We start from the raw sequence: 16,833 nt of genomic DNA, 5'->3' as shown, positions 1-16,833 counted from the left end.
ATTCGTGGAAATGAGTTTATTAGAATTTTAAGATAAAAAAATGAAAAAATCTCCTTCCTAAGCAATTGAACCTTAGGGCTAAACTCTACTGGAGTGGCAGATGGTGTCAGACAAAACGCATCCTACAAGTTGGATGCAGTTGAATGGGATGAAATACAATGGAACTGATGTGTATACTACATAAAAGGATTGCCACTCCAACACCACTCGCCTGTCGGAAGGGAACATTGCCTGCTGCGTCTTCATCTGACAAGCTAAAATCTGATGGTGTCTGACAGACTTTTTTTTTCCTCATTGAAGTACATTGACAGTCAGATCAAAAAACTCCATCTAACTTTATCTGATCCAGCTTTACATTACAGCCTTGAAAGATCAAGTTTTGTAGGATCTAGTAATATCTTGTGGTGTTACATGAAGGATCAGATTAAGTATGACCCACAAAATCTGATGAAAATCTCCCATGAAGTTTAGCCCTTAGGAACACATCAAGCATTACAAAGAGTCGGGACTAGGATTCAAAATAGTACACAAGCCCTAACTTTGAATTCATAAATAAAATTTGTCTGTGATTAGCATGCTCATAATGACAACTTTGCATAGGAATCCAATTCTCCATTGTATGTTCTGGCCACAAACTTCCATAAAAGTTAAGATAGTGGCATGGAGTAAAGGTTTTTTGCTTTGAGTACTCAACCAATTCATAAATGAGAAATAATAAAAAGGTCCTTGCCAAGCAACAGGGCAAACTTTAATTAATCTGTCATTGTAGCTATTACCCCAATAATAACTGCTCAACCTTGGACTAGTTTTATGCTGGGAATCTAAGTTTTGCATTAGTGTAGAGATATCTGTATCATAGGCTGCATGAGGGTGTATATAAAATTTAGGAAACACTAGGGGTTCAGTAGTCAGTGTTGCCAGCTGTATAATCAATGTACACATATTTACACACAAATTCCATTCATAGCCTATTGACTCCCAATTAGGGCTGTAGGTTGGTTTTCTTTTATAGATTTTCCCTGAATATTTCCGTTTTCTCCCACACACCATGCAGGCAGGTTAACTGCCCCCTTATTAAAGGAAAACTATAACCCCGAACAATATAGGTCTCTATAAAGATATTCTGCATAAACCAGCTCATATGTAAAACACTGCTTCATCTAAATAAATAATTTTCATAAAAATATACTTTTTTTTAGAAGTATGTGCCATTGGGTAATCCTAAATTGAAAACTGCCATTTTAAAAATTAAGGGCCACTTCCAAGGATCATAGGATTCACAGTGCACACAAAAAAACATGCTAGGTCCCATCAACCAATTAATGGAAAAAGGTCTGCCTTTTACTCCCACGCTACTTCCTGTTACAGTTAGAGCTGCCTTATTTCTGGTCATGTGATCTCTGTGGGAGCACACAGCCCGTCACTAAATGTTGGATCAAGGGAAAGGATGTAGAAGGGCAATATTTACTGATATAGCAAATCAGTTTGGCGAGATTCTTTAATAGGTCACTTAACATAATATACACTATCTGTTGTTTTAAGTATTCATTCTGGGGGTAAAGGTTTCCTTTAAATTGCCCATAGTGTGTAGGAATGTAATAGGGACCTTAGATTGTAAGCTCCACTGGCACAGGGATTGATGAAATGTTAAGTGTAAAGTGGGAAACAGACAAAGAGCTAATTTATGAACCTAGAACATATGAATATAGGTGATAACTTGCATACGTGTAGTTGGCAATAGGAACCAATCAGGTCTTTGCTTTCCTTTACCAACTAATAAAATCTAGGATTTAAATAAAGAGGAGCATGCAGTATAGGACAGATTTTCTTCAGGATGGTTCCACACCCTAGCCTAGCTTACATGCACAGAACGTCAGGCTGTATAGTCAAAAATCTGCCAAACTGCCCAGCCATATGGGGACATATATGGCCAGGTTACTTGTAAGCATCAGCTGCCCCTTTTCAGAAAAGTGTGTGTACATTGCTTACAAGAGATTGGTGGCTTAATCAAGTGTTTACATCTCCTTAATATATTTCTTTTACAGTATTAATTTATAAACAGAGTAAACAGGAGAATAGTTCACGCCATTCCAAAACTGATCAGTTAGAAAATGGAAGCCTAGGGAAAATCAGAAATTACTTTACAAATTACCAGAAATTGTCAATAGAATGGATTAACTTACGTATAGAGAGATGCTGTGTTTCTTTTTTAATTCATTGCAGACCTCTCCAGCGTGTCCAAACCCTTGCCAGCATGCTTGCCTCTATTCTGCCACAATAAACAGAAGCCTATCATTTTAAAAGTTATTCCCTTTTCCAGGCTCTTTATGATGGGTTTCAAACTGGACAAATGCCTCACGGGTGGCTTTTAGGTAAGGTATTTGTGTCATGTCTAGCACAACTTGCCCACATTTGCTTTCGATCTCCCACTGTCAAACCAGGGCCTGCCTGCCATAAGCATGGTTTGCAATTGCAAAAGGACCCTCTTTTGACAGTGGGAGAGTCAAAGCAGCTACTTGTCGTGTCAGCTATCAGTCTCACACTGTCACATCTGTTGCAAAATGGTCCTCTTTTCACAGTGGGAGACTGGAAGCAGCTTATTTGTTTTCAGCAACTTATTCCATCTTATTTTATTTCAGGAGATGCTGGCTACCCTTGCTCTAGGTGGCTGATCACCCCCATTCCCAGGCCGCGTACACGGGCTGAATGTGCTTTTAACGAAGCACATGTCAGAGCGCGATCTGTGATTAAGAGAACTTTTGGGGTTCTTAAAAGCCGCTTCCACTGCCTGGACAAGTCGGAAAGGCAGCCTCATGTACAGCCCCACTTAAGTTGCCCAGATAGTTGTAGTCTGTGCTGTCCTGCACAATGTAGCTAACTGGCATGGCTTACCTGGTTTTGTGGCTGAGGACCTGGATGACCCAATTCATCCCATCCATCCTGTCCAAAGTGCGGATGACAGAGGCAATCAAGTCTGGGCAGAAATCGTTAACAATTACTTTTCCTGTAAGTACCTACAATCTTTAACCCTTTATGTGCTAGCAGAATTTGACATTTCGGTTCCCCTCAGTGCCAGATGTTTTGTAAACATTCTGTGCTCTCTCAATTTAGGGGCTTTTACTGGGGGAAGGGTTAAGTTTAGGTAGGCAAACTATATATTTTTTTTTCAGGAAAACCTGAGCTTTCCAAATCTGCCTGAGTTTCCACTTCTGGAACAAGATTTAGAGCTTGAAATACAAAAAAAAAAAAGAAAAAATGCTATTTTTCATGATATAGGGATTTATACCAGAAATATATTTTATTTTATGGACAAAAATTCAACTGATTTGGAAAGCCTCATGTCTGCTGAACGTGCCAATACCTGATATGTATAGTTTTATTGAGATTTCTGACTTCTATAGATCAAAAACTCCCAGCAGTAAATTACTAAATTCTCAAAGCATTACAGCAGAATACAGCATACTTTAGATTCCAAAGCCAAAAATCATAGAACATTAGGTTTACCGCAGGAAACCATATATTTTTGAAAAGTACACATTCTGACGAATCCAAAATGGGTAACTATATCTTCCTAAGTACCAAACGGCAATGCTTTACTGAATTTAGCATTTTCTATAAAAAATTAAGAAAATTCTAAAAAATTGCCTCAGATCTTCCACTTTCAAGCATCATATCTCCCACATAATATTAGGTACCAAGAAAACATATCATAAATATGAAAGCCAAGGGTCCACTGAACAGTTTGTTGCCCATTGTGCATAGGATCACTGATGTATCTGGCATTTAGAGACCCCAAAAGAAAGTTAGTGCATACAAAGTGTATACGCTGCAATATAAGCTACCGGCATGTGCATTATGTGCCATAAGACCCCCTAACAGCATGGAGACCCTAGAAAACTATACATTTTCTGAAAGTACACATTCTGACATAACAAAAATGGGTAAATACATGTTTCTACTGCAAACTACCCAACTACAAAGCTATGCTAAACAGAACGGTTTTTATGACATTTCTGAAAATCGTCACAATTTTACCACATTATGTACCCCCACATTTCGTAACGTATCAACATAAAACATTCTAAATGTGAACGCCAGGGGTTTACTGAACAGTTTGATGCCCTATATGCATAGATTTACCAAACTATGTGGCGTACAGGGGCACCCAAATAGAAATAGTGCATATGAATTTTCACATAAGATGTTCCGGCTCATGCAATTTTGGCACCTGATATGTGTATTATGTGCCATAAGACCCCCTAACAGTACAGAGACCCTAGAAAACCATACATTTTCCAAAAGTACACATTCTGACAAAACAAAAATGGGCAAATACAACTTTCTACTGCAAACTACCAAACTACAAAGCTATGCTAAACAGAACGGTTTATGTGACATTCCTGAAAATCGTCACAAAGCTTGCATGTTGCCCCATTATGTACCCCACATTTAGTAACGCACCAACATAAAACACTCTAAATATGAACGCCAGGGGTCTACTAAACAGTTTGATGCCCAATATGCATAGATTTACCAAACTATGTGGGGTACAGAGGATGCCAAATTGAAATACAGCAGACAAAATGTCCATGTGCAAAGACATGTAATAAAGAACAATGTGAAATGCAATAAAATTGATAAAAATAAAAAAAACTAAAATCATTTTTTTTTTTTTTTGCCTAATAATATCTGCGGTCAGAATAACAGTTTGAGTATTTTGGCTTGGGCAAATAAGTTTTACGGACAAAGTCAAGCGAACAACAACTGTGCATAACTGAAAATGCAATAAAATGGCTAAAGATGCAATAAAATACCTAAAAATGCACCAAAATCACAGAAAATGTAGTAGAAACACTAAAATAATACACAAAAGGTATTGCGCAGTGCGGTTAGCGAATACGCTATTCACAATGGCAATAAAACATTTTTTTCAGGCAAGAATAAAAACGATACAATTAAAAAAAAATTACATAAGTGTGCAAGTGTGTGTGTATACTAGGTAAAATGTGTTTTGTGTGCATGTGTGTGTGTGTGTGTGCAAGTAAGTGTGAGTGCTGTAAGTGTTGTGAATGTGTGAAACCCCCCAACCCTCCCCAAAAATGTATGTGTGTGTAAGTATAAGTGTAATAAGTATGTGATTGTGTGTTTGTGTGTGTATTTGGCACTTACCTGGACAGAAGAAGCGGAGGATCTGCAGGCACAGCAGCTGCAGGCCATGTGAGGGGCTGGTGCAGGAAGCGGGGGTGGGGCCAGAGGGGGAAGCTGGAGAAGGCATCGGCACTGCAGGGAAAGCCACGAGGATTCCAGGTATGTGCTATGGGGCCCCTGGGCGATCGCGCCCCAGGGGCCGCTCATTCCCCCCCTGTGCTCCTTGCCTAGGGGCTGGGGAACGAGTGGGGAGCGAAGGAGCGGCTTGAAAAGCAGCTCCTCCGCTCCCAAATCCAGAAGTGCAGCAGGACGTAGAATCTACGTCCTGCAGCAGGACGTAGAATCTACGTCCTGTAGCACTTAAAGGGTTAATCACATAAAGAAACACAAAACAACTTCTCCAACAAAACTGTTTTTATCCACAGTGAAAATAGTTGCACGCTTACAAAAGAAATGCTTCTTTCTTTTATTTCTCACAGCAGTAGTGAGTGGCAACTAAGGCTCATGTCACTTTGAGCAGATGATCCCCACCCCAACACAAATTGCAAAAAGAGAAATGTTTATTTACAAAGCACTATGGGCACATAGGTCTAATGTGTATTAATATTATTGCTTAATACCAAATTTGCCCCAGAAAATTCAGAAAATCAAAGATTGCTTACAAACTGTAAAATAACATTTTCCTTGCAAATGTACAGTGAGGAAGTATAATGAAACAATTGAAACAAATCTGTCCCTCAACATCAGCACATCAAGAAAACATGGCCATTTATTTTTTTTACGCAGCTGTCTAGTTGGAGCTGCAGAAGTGGTTGCTGAACTATCAGTACTATCTTTAGTAGTAGAGCATGTTGGCATTGTCTCCTATGAGGCTTGTCATGACTGTCATTGTAAGCTTTTGTGGCAAAATAAGTAGCGCATACATACACAACAAGTAAAGATAGGCGGAAAGAAGCCACAAAAGGAAGGAAAGACAGTAAGCGTATAAGTGACTTGTGGAAGCGATCTTTTTCAGTTTCCATTATTTGGGGGGGAAGCTGAGATATTGGGGTTTTGGACTTATATTGTAACTTGTGGTTGTTGGGGAGTTTCTGAGGGCTCATCATCGGGAAAAAAAGTGCAACATCACTGAAACATTAACCAGACTGTCTTGCACTATCTTCACCGCTAAACATTGTTTGTTCTATTTCAGGATCCTGTCGGTGTGGCGAGTGGAGCTGACTTGAGTAGTGTCCAGCCGAGTGTCTTTTGCCACCTTTTTGAAAAAAAAATGTTAATTTCAGTGTTTTGAATTATGTTCATGATGCCAGGAAAACTTCATGGACAATAATGTTTATCATTTCTTTTACAACATTACAGAGTTTATTTTTAAAAAAGTATTTGTGGACATTGATTCATTCCAAATGAGCAAAAAAGGTAAAATGTTTTGCCATACAGAGTGCAAGGGCAAAAACAAGTTCAAAAGATTGACTGGTCAAAAGTACAAGATGAACTGACTGTACCTAACCCAGCAAGACACACTTGTCCAATAACACACCTATCTTTATTAGCAATACACTGCACTTCTGTAATACCTGCAATATACATGCACCTGCAATATACACGGACACAATTCACTCTTAATGCCATTGTGTAAGCCTGACACAAAACACATGTCCTCCAAAATTAGGAAACAATATTACCTGGAATGGTAGAAACTGAGGATTGTCTGCCTTTGCTTCCGACAGGTTAAGTTCCTCACTTTCCACTTCACTTGCTTCCTCTGGCTGATAATCTTTATCTGTGCCCTCAATTTCAGACAAATCTGGGCTGTTAATGTAGCCAGGCCTCTTTTCTTCTCTGTCACTGCTGGAGACATGTGACAGAAGTATGAATATTTGCAGGTGTTGGATTTGTAATTGTCCCATCCTGTGGAGCTTAGGTGATGTGGGTTAAATCTCTTATGTAGAACCAGCTTGGTTCATGTAGGCTTTCAATTTTCCTTTTTGGCCTCTGTTGGTGTTTTGCAGTTCCTTCAGTTTTGCCACCTTTTTCAGACTGCCGCTGCTGGCTTCAACATCGCTCTCATCCCTCCTCTCCATCGCTTGCCTCGCCTTGCCTTGCCAATTGCGCACCCGCACCTTCCGCGCTCTCTATCTTAACACTCACAGCGGAACTGCACAAAATGGCGTTAGTCATGTGGTACACAGCGTGTCACGCTTACGTGCAGAATATCGCGCATTAACATTGCATGCAAAATATATTGCGTACACTGCGGAATTCCATATATATATAATGAAGATAATATACACTCTCACCATATTCAATATTTTGGTCGCTTTATCGATGACATTATTTTGATTTGGTCCGGCACAGATGAGCAATTCACTAATTTCCTTACTTACATAAACACCAACGACTACAATCTAAAATTCACCTCAGAGATCAATGCAAAATGTATTAATTTTCTTGACATCACACTATCCATTAAGGATCAACATATCACTACTACAATCTTTAGAAAAGATTGTTCTGCTAATACCGTGTTAAATGCACAATCTTGTCACCCCAAGCACCTTATACACAACATACCTTACAGCCAATTTCTAAGACTCAGACGCATTTGTTCTGAAGAAGCAGATTTCCTATCCAAGTCTAAGGATCTCTTCTTAAGATTAAAAAACAGAGGCTATGCACAAAAAACCTTACAAAAAGCCTTTAAAAGAACTGCTACGACAGAAAGACTTTAATAGATATCAAACCACCTCTATTGACACTTTCCCTCCTGCTAAAGAAACAGTATTAACTAGAAAGGGAAGTTTGAGAACAAACTTCATGTTGGGTTGAAAAACATGAAGTCACTGAATGGGCTCCACCCACTTTCTCTAACCTTGGACCACAGTTATACAGTAAAAACCACTGTGCAAAGTTTGGGGACCCTGGTTTTAATAGTGTCTGAATGGCAGCAACTTAAATTTCCCCACTGAAAGTCAACGACATCTGATTGGCGGTTGGTGGCTCCACCCCCTTTTTCTAACCTGGAACTGCAGTTACCCAGTGACTAACTCTGCGAAGTTTAGGGACCCTAGGATTAATAGTTAAAGAACGGCAGCAATTAAACCAATAAAAGTCAAAAGGTGAATTGTGATTGGTGGTTCTGCCCACTTTTTCTAACCTTGAGTCACCCAGTGACAAACAGTGGGCACCCTGGCATAAATAGTTTGAGAATGACAACATTTTAAATTTAAACCAATAAAATTCAATTGATGAAATCTGATTGGCTGTTAGTGACCCAATCTACTTTTCCTATTTTTGAACTGCAGTCCCCCAGTGACCAACTTTGTAAATTTTGGGGACTCAGGCATTCATTGTGAGACTGACAGCATTTTACACTTCACCATTGAAAGTAAATAGGTGAAATGTTATTGGCTGTTGGTGGCTCCGCCCACTTTTTTCTAACTTTGAATGGTAAATGCCCAGTGACTAACTCTGGAAACTTTAACAACCCTGGAATTAATATTTAAATAATGGCATCAGTTTAAATATAAACCAGTGAAATCTAATGGGTGGAAATGGATTGGCTGTTGGTGGCTCCTCCCACTTGTTTGGGAACCCTGACATAAATAGTGTGAGCAAAGCAACATTTTAAATATAAACCAAAAAAATTCAATAGGTGAAGTCTGATTGGCTGTTGGTGGCTCCACCCACTTTTTAAAACCTAAAAATGCAGTTCCCTAGTGACCCTGTTGTTAATACTGTGAGAATGGCAGCAGGTTGAATTTCCCATTGAAAATCAATAGGTAAAATCTGATTGGCTGTTGTTGGCTCCACCCACTTTTTCTAACTCTGAACCGCAGTTACCAGGCGACTAGCTCTGCAAAGTTTGGAGACCTTAGTATTAATATTTAAAGAATGGCAGCAGTTTAAATTTAAACATATGAAGTCTATAGGTGAAATCTGATTGGTTGTTGTTGGCCCCACCCACTTTTCTAAACTTGGAACTTTGTCACCTAGTGACAAACTGTGCAAAGCTTGGGGACCCTGACATTAAACATGTGAGAATGGCAGCAGTTAAAATTTTCCCACTGAAAACAATGAAAGAAATGTGATTGGCTTTTGGCGGCCCCGCCCACTTTTTCTAACCTTGAGTACAACGTCACGCAGTGACTGACTGTGCAAAGTTTGCGAACTCTGGCATCAAACCAATAAAATTCAATAGGTGAAATCTGATTGGCTGTTGGTGGCCCCACCCACTTTTTCAAAACTAAAACTGTAGTCCTCTAGTGACCAACTGTGAAAAGTTTGGGGACCCTGGTGTTAATACTGTGAGAATGGCAGCAGGTTGAATTTCCCCGTTTAAAGTTAATAGGTAAAATCTGATTGGCTGTTGGTGGCTCCACCCACTTACAAGAATACTAAAAACCTTAAATGCGTAGTCACCCAGTGTCTGACCAGTTTGGGAACCCTGGCAACAAACCAATAAAAATCAGTATTTGAAATCTGATTGGTTGTTGGTGGCTCCGCCCACTTTTAAAAACTAAAATTGCAGTCCCCTAGTGACCAACTGTGAAAAGTTTGGGGATCCTGGTGTTAGTACTGTGAGAATGGCAGCAGATTGAATTTCCCCATTGAAAGTCAATAGGTAAACTCTGATTGGCTGTTGGGCTCCACCCACTTTTTCTTACCTTGAACCCAGTTACCTGGTGCCTAACTCTGCAAAGTTTGGGGACCCCGGTGTTATTACTGTGAGAACGGCAGCAGGTTGGATTTCCGCCAAATCAATAGGTAAAATCTGATTGGTGGTTCACAGCTCCGCCCACATTTGGGCATCCAATAATCATCATATTTTCATTCAGGCTGAGCCCATGACGGTGTGATTTAAGTTTGGGGAGCGTAGCCTCAAAGCTGTAAGATTGGCAGCAGTTTCAATTTCCCCATAAAAGTCAATGGGTACAATATGATTGGCTGCTGTTGGCCCCTCCCACTTTGCAGGTTTTTTAAAAAAAAAACCTGAATGCGTAGTTACCCAGTGACTGACTGTGCAAAGTTTGGAAAATCTGGCATCAAACCAATAAAAACCAATAGGTGAAATTTGATTGGCTGTTGGTGGCTCCGCCCACTTTCCAAAACTTAAACTGCAGTCCCCTAGTGACCAAGTGTAAAATGTTTGGGGACCCCGACATTATTACTGTGAGAATGGCAGCAGGTTGGATTTCCGCCAAATCAATAGGTAAAATCCGATTAGCGGTTCACAGCTCCGCCCACTTTTGGGCATCCAATAATCATCATATTTTCATTCAGGCTGAGCCCATGACTATGTGATTCAAGTTTGGGGAGTGTAGCCTCAAAGCTGTAAGATTGGCAGCAGTTTCAATTTCCCCATAAAAGTCAATGGGTACAATATGATTGGCTGCTGTTGGCCCCTCCCACTTTGCAGGGGGTTTTTTTGTTTTTTTAAAAAACTTGAATGCGTAGTCACCCAGTGACTGACTGCAAAGTTTGGAAAATCTGGCATCAAACCAATAAAAATCAATAGGTGAAATTTGATTGGCTGTTGGTGGCTCCGCCCACTTTTCAAAACTTAAACTGCAGTCCCCTAGTGACCAAGTGTAAAAAGTTTGGGGACCCCGACGTTATTATTGTGAGACTGGCAGCAGGTTGGATTTCTGCCAAATCAATAGGTAAAATCTGATTGGCGGTTCATAGCTCCGCCCACTTTTGGGCATCCAGCAATCATCATATTTTCATTCAGGCTGAGCCCATGACTCTGTGATTCAAGTTTGGGGAGTGTAGCCTCAAAGCTGTAAGATTGGCAGCAGTTTCAATTTCCCCATTAAAGTCAATGATTAAAATTTGATTGGCTGTTGTTGGCCCCTCCCACTTTGAGGTCATCCAACAAATGTTGCTGCTTTATTCGGAGTGACCCCATGATTATGTTATTCAAGTTTGGGGGGTGTAGCTTCAAAGCTGTAAGTGTGGCAGCAGTTTGAAAATCTTCCCTGTTAAAGTCAATGGGAAAATTGGGGTGTTCGGAGGGGCGCCACAAAAAGACAGGGGGCCGGATCGCTTAGAAAAGCACAAGCAACCTGCTCCGCTATTGGGCGAAGATGTGTGGGGAGTTTGGGTGTTGTACCCCTAAAACTGTAGGAGGAGTAGCGTTTAGAAAATGGGGGGCGCTAAGAAGAAGAAGAAGAAGAAGAAGAAGCGGAAGAATAAGCTAAAGTCGAAGAACAGTATGTGGGGTTTTCAACCCAACATAAAAATAACTAAACAAAAGAAAAAAGTGATTGACAAAAGTAATACAAAACCTCTATCGTGTATTTTGACGTACAGTCCACAATACAACCAAATAAAACACATCATTAATAACAACCTGAATATCCTCAAAACCGATCCCCTAATAAGACAGATTTTAAATGATGGATGTAGATTTGTGGACAAGGAGAACTGAAACATTGAAAAATAAATTGTCTCCGAACCTTATTCAACAAACGTCACCCATTAATACGTGGTTGTCCACTAAAGGTATGTACAGGTGTGGCTCCCATCAATGCAAGTAATTTTGTGAAAAAAACTCAATCCTTTACTTCCTCCATCACAACAAAAACTTATAAAATCAACCATTACATCAACTGTAACACGAAATATGTGATATACCTTACTCACCTGCTCAAAGTGTAACATACAATATGTAGGTCAAACTAGTAGGAAACTGAAGGATAGGATTCGTGAGCACATTCTAAACATCACTAATGAAAACTGTAAAACCACTGTAGCCAGACATTTTTCAGAATGTTGCAATAGATCACTGTCATACCTATCAGTCACGGGAATTGATAAAGTCACTCGTGGAGGGGACATTGTTCATGCCCTTATAAAGAGAGAGACTAAATGGATATTTCACTTAAAAACTAGACTACCCAATGGTCTGAACTATGATTATGATGTCACATGCTATGTTTGAATTCATTCTTGTGTTTGACCTTGTATAACACTCTTTAATGAATTATACCTAATGGAGGACCTTATGCTCTATCTTTCTACTTTTTTAATACCATTCTTTGATCCTACATAATTCCTTCTGACTTTCCACAACCAATTATCTAAGCTAATTAGCTGTACAATGTGATTGGTTTGTTGGGATTTTTTTTTACAATTGACTACTTTAGTCAACAAGATAATGTGATTGGCCCACCTTTTGGAATCTTTCTATTGGCCACTATGACTTTAAATAGTGTGTGTCTCCAGAATGTCAAGTAGCCTATGATTAAGTGCCCTCAAGGCACAAAACGCGTAAGGCTTTTGTCTGTAATTTTATGTATGGATTTAAATAAAATGTGAACTTTTTTGAACACTACAAGCTGCTTCTCCTGACTTTCTGAGGATTTGTGGATACCAGAGTGCCTGCCTACTGTTTCTTTTTTTGTTAACCATAAGGCTCCCTAAGCTGAAGGTCTGGGGCATGAGCACCTGGACCCACTCCTATTGGGGTAAGAATTTACCTTCACTACAACTACTGCTATTCTGTGATTAATGTGTATATCACTTTTTTTGGAGGTTTACACTGTGGAAAATACCGCGCTAAATCTCTCATCGTCATATAAATAACGCAAAGAACATCGCTTCTTAATTATGACAAGTGTCCTTTTAGTGAATCGATAAGTCCCAAAAAATAAGAAGTGATAAAACTTTTAACGTATGCTATAAATAGCACTTGTTTTATCGACCTTTAGTGAATCAGCCCCTTTGTTTTAATGGATCTGGAGAATTCTCACCCTCCAAAATGTTTTGGCAAGAAGACACAAAAAATTGGATACATTTTGCCAAAAATGTAGATCTGCAGGGAAAAACAGGGGCCTCTCTTTTAAAGGAAGATTTGATAGGCCCCTAAGCTCCCCTGCATCTGCTCCAGTTGCGCGCCCCACCAGTACTATTAGTATTTTTGTTTTTTTTACTAGTGATATGCCGATTCTGTCATGATGCGCCCCACTGATAGTATGTTGTTGCCCCTATAAAGATCTGCACCTGCTTTCTAAGGGGCGTTTTACCTGGCTTTCCTTGTGATGGATATCATGTGACCTGTTTATCAAACTGTGGAAAAAAATTCAATCACATAAGCCACACATTGCTATCTGCCTGGCTTACTAACAGGCTGGTGGCTGGTTGAATCAACTTGCTTTCATTTCAACAAAAAAGGGATAAGTATTCTTTATTAACTTTATCAAAACCATTGTGTTTTTTTTTTAACTGTTGGGTTTTATTTATTTATTTTTCAAAAGTAAAAGTAATTGTTGTTTTTGGTGCTAATTTTCAAAGTTTGTGGGATCCATAGGCATACAGCAGGTTACATTCCTTTGTAATTACCCTCAGTTTGAGGTGGGTGTGGTTTGATTAGTTGACCTTTACAGACTGTTTAAATAGAACCACTGGCACTCCAGTGGAGCTTGCTCTGGTGGTAGGTGCTCTGTAAGTGTTGGGCTCTTAAGTGGAGTTATAAACTCAGGAGTTAAACACTAAGGGAGTTAAAAACAAGGTAAAACAAGGTATTTACTACAAGTCCTTCACCTATTTTTGTTTAACTGTTCTTGTAACTGGGAGAATAAGTGGTAGCAACATTGAAGGTCTGACACAGTGCACAGCCTGCCACTTGTATGCAGTTGTGGAACAACAGTTCCAAAGTGCATACCTCTGTTGTGGATGTGAGCGAATTGCCACTTTAGAGGCTCGCGCTAGAGCACTAGAGGAACACGTTGCAACACTGCGTTCAATCAACAATCTTAAAAGGAGTCTCTTGCTCACTGAACAAGAACTAGCGGGGTCAGATAGTATGGGGGGAGGGGAGCAGCAAAAGGATGATAGGGCAGTAAGCTGGGTGACAGTTAGAAAATCTAGTGTGGGGAAAAGGAAAAGGGAGGCTGCTCCAGGGTTTGCGCATCCCAACAGATTTGCCAGATTGTGTGAAGAAGATGGGAGTGTGAACTCTGGACTGGCGGTTCTAGATGAGGCTGATCTCTCTAACAGCCGGGAGACCAGTTTCTCTAGTAGAGGTGGGGAGGAGAGCAGAGCTAGGCCTAAACAGATGGTGGTTATAGGGGATTAGATCATTAGGAAAGTGGACAGGGTAATCTGTCAAGCGGATCGCTTCAACCGGACAGTTTGCTGTCTTCCTGGTGCCAGGGTTCGGCATGTGGTTGATCGGGTTGACACATTATTGGGAGGGGCTGGGCATGACCCGGCTGTCTTGGTACATATCGGTACTAACGACAAAATGAACGGTAGGTGGGGGACCTTAAAGAGTGAGTTCAGGGATCTAGGCTCTAAGATTAAGCAAAGGTCCTCCAATGTCATTTTTTCGGAAATGTTGCCAGTGCCACGTGCAAGTTTAGGGAGACAGCGGGAGCTTAGGGAGCTAAATGCGTGGCTTAAGTCTTGGTGTAGGAAGGAAGGGTTTTGGTTCCTAGAGCACTGGGCTGACTTTTCCTTGGGGTACAAGCTATACAGCCGTGACGGATTGCACCTCAATGGAAGGGGGTCTGCTGTGCTAGGGGAGAGAATGGTTAAGAGGTTGGAGGAGTGTTTAAACTAGACAAGGGGGGGGGTTGGGTGAGCTAGAGCTCTATGGGAAAATTAGTGTAGACGGGGCAGGGGGACTAACAAAGGGTTGTGGGGGAGGAGTGAGGGGGGCACATAGTTTATCAGATAAGGAGCTTCCGTTACAAGGAAAACAGTCTCATATCTGCCTTAGCTCTAACTCTCTGTTAGCTAATGTAAACATCAGAGGGAGAAGTAGTAATCTCCGCTGCATGCTGGCTAATGCGCGTAGCTTGTCGGGTAAATTAGGGGAGCTGCAAGCTATTGCATGTATTGAAAATTATGATTTAATAGGTATCACTGAGACCTGGTGGGATGATAAATGCGACTGGGCTGTGAATTTAAATGGTTATACACTTTTTAGGAGGGACAGAGAAATTAAAAAGGGTGGAGGGGTTTGTCTTTATGTAAAGTCAGATTTAAAGCCATGTAATAAAGACATTACCAATGAAAACGTTGAATCTCTTTGGGTAGAAATTTCAGTAGGGCTGAAGGTCACAAAGAAAATGGTCATTGGTGTATGCTATAAACCACCCCGTATAGATGAGGGGGATGAGGCCCAGCTATTGTTGCAAATGGAGGAGGCTTCAAAACTGGGTCAAGTTGTTATTATGGGTGACTTTAATTATCCGGACATTGACTGGAGTAGGGCATTTAAGTTAGCTGGGACAGCAGAAACTTTCTCATCAGGTACAAGGAAGCAAATAAAGCATGCAAAAAAGCTATCAAGCAAGCTAAAATAGAAAAGGAAAGGGATATTGCAGCTAGGAGTAAAAAGAATCCAAAATTATTTTGTAATTATGTGAATAGTAAAAAAATGAAGCAAGAAGGGGTGGGAACCTTATTATCACGGGGGGGTAAGTTGGTTGATGAGCACGGGGAAAAAGCTGAAATTTTGAACTCTTATTTTTCATCTGTCTATACATCTGAGGAGCCAGATAATGAAGGCTTCCCTTTTAATATGCCCAGTTCTAGTAATTTAACTACTGACGCATGGGTCACTCGGGAGGAAATTCAAAGGAGACCTGAACATGTAAAGGTAAACAAAGGTCCAGGGCAGGATGGGATTCATCCCAGGGTATTAAATGAGCTGAGTGCTGTGATTGCCAAACCTCTTCACTTAATTTTTCAGGATTCATTGAGGTCTGGCATGGTGCCGAGAGACTGGCGGATTGCTAATGTGGTGCCGTTATTTAAAAAGGTCCCGTTCTCAGCCTGAAAACTATAGGCCTGTTAGTCTGACATCAGTAGTAGGAAAACTTTTGGAAGGGGTAATAAGGGATAGGGTACTTGAATACATTGCAGTTCACAATACTATTAGTTTGTGCCAGCATGGTTTTATGCGTAACAGATCTTGCCAGACTAATTTAGTCGCCTTTTATGAGGAGGTGAGTAGGAACCTCGATGCTGGAATGGCAGTTGATGTCATCTACTTGGACTTTGCTAAAGCGTTTGATACAGTACCTCACAGAAGGTTAATGATCAAATTAAGGAGTATTGGCCTAGAACATAATATTTGTAATTGGATAGAGAACTGGCTGAAGGATAGAATACAAAGAGTGGTGGTAAATGGAACATTTTCTGATTGGACCAGTGTGGTTAGTGGAGTACCGCAGGGGTCAGTCCTTGGTCCTTTGCTTTTTAACTTGTTTATTAATGACCTGGAGGTGGGCATAGAGAGTACTGTTTCTATTTTTGCTGATGACACTAAATTGTGCAAAACTATAAGAGACGTGCAACTAAACTGGTTAAGGGGATGGAAGATTTAAACTATGAGGTGAGACTGTCGAGGTTGAGGTTGTTTTCTCTGGAAAAGAGGCGCTTGCGAGGGGACATGATTACTCTGTACAAGTACATTAGAGGGGATTATAGGCAGATGGGGGATGTTCTTTTTTCCCATAAAAACAATCAACGCACCAGAGGTCACCCCTTTAGATTAGAGGAACGGAGCTTCCATTTGAAGCAGCGTAGGTGGTTTTTCACAGTGAGGGCAGTGAGGTTGTGGAATGCCCTTCCTAGTGATGTGGTAATGGCAGATTCTGTTAATGCCTTTAAGAGGGGCCTAGATGAGTTCTTGAACAATCAGAATATCCAAGGCTATTGTGATACTAATAT

The 16,833-nt window shown here is 40.5% G+C and overlaps 1 protein-coding gene across 3 annotated transcripts in view; it reads left to right on the top strand.

Annotated features, from left to right (window-relative positions):
- slc36a1 (solute carrier family 36 (proton/amino acid symporter), member 1) overlaps positions 1-16,833 on the top strand; it is a 135,269-nt gene that overhangs the window by 100,375 nt on the left and 18,061 nt on the right. The window contains exons 11-13 of one of the 3 annotated variants that reach the window (XR_004221919.1): positions 2,321-2,372; positions 2,640-3,006; positions 6,341-6,469. The exons of 1 other annotated variant lie outside the window; for it this stretch is intronic. Coding sequence is in view for 1 of the 2 variants with exons in the window: in XM_031898706.1 (XP_031754566.1) it covers positions 2,321-2,331 (11 nt within the window). In the remaining variant the exon portion in view is untranslated. Of the gene's footprint in view, positions 1-2,320; positions 2,373-2,639; positions 3,244-6,340; positions 6,470-16,833 lie in introns of those variants that run through there. One more of the 3 variants, XM_031898706.1, reaches the window with a different exon arrangement.

The sequence above is a fragment of the Xenopus tropicalis genome, chromosome 3, assembly GCF_000004195.4.
Source record: "Xenopus tropicalis strain Nigerian chromosome 3, UCB_Xtro_10.0, whole genome shotgun sequence".
Lineage (NCBI taxonomy): Eukaryota > Metazoa > Chordata > Amphibia > Anura > Pipidae > Xenopus > Xenopus tropicalis.
The sequence above is the reverse complement of the archived record's forward strand: the minus strand, read 5'-3'. Positions and strand labels throughout refer to the sequence as shown.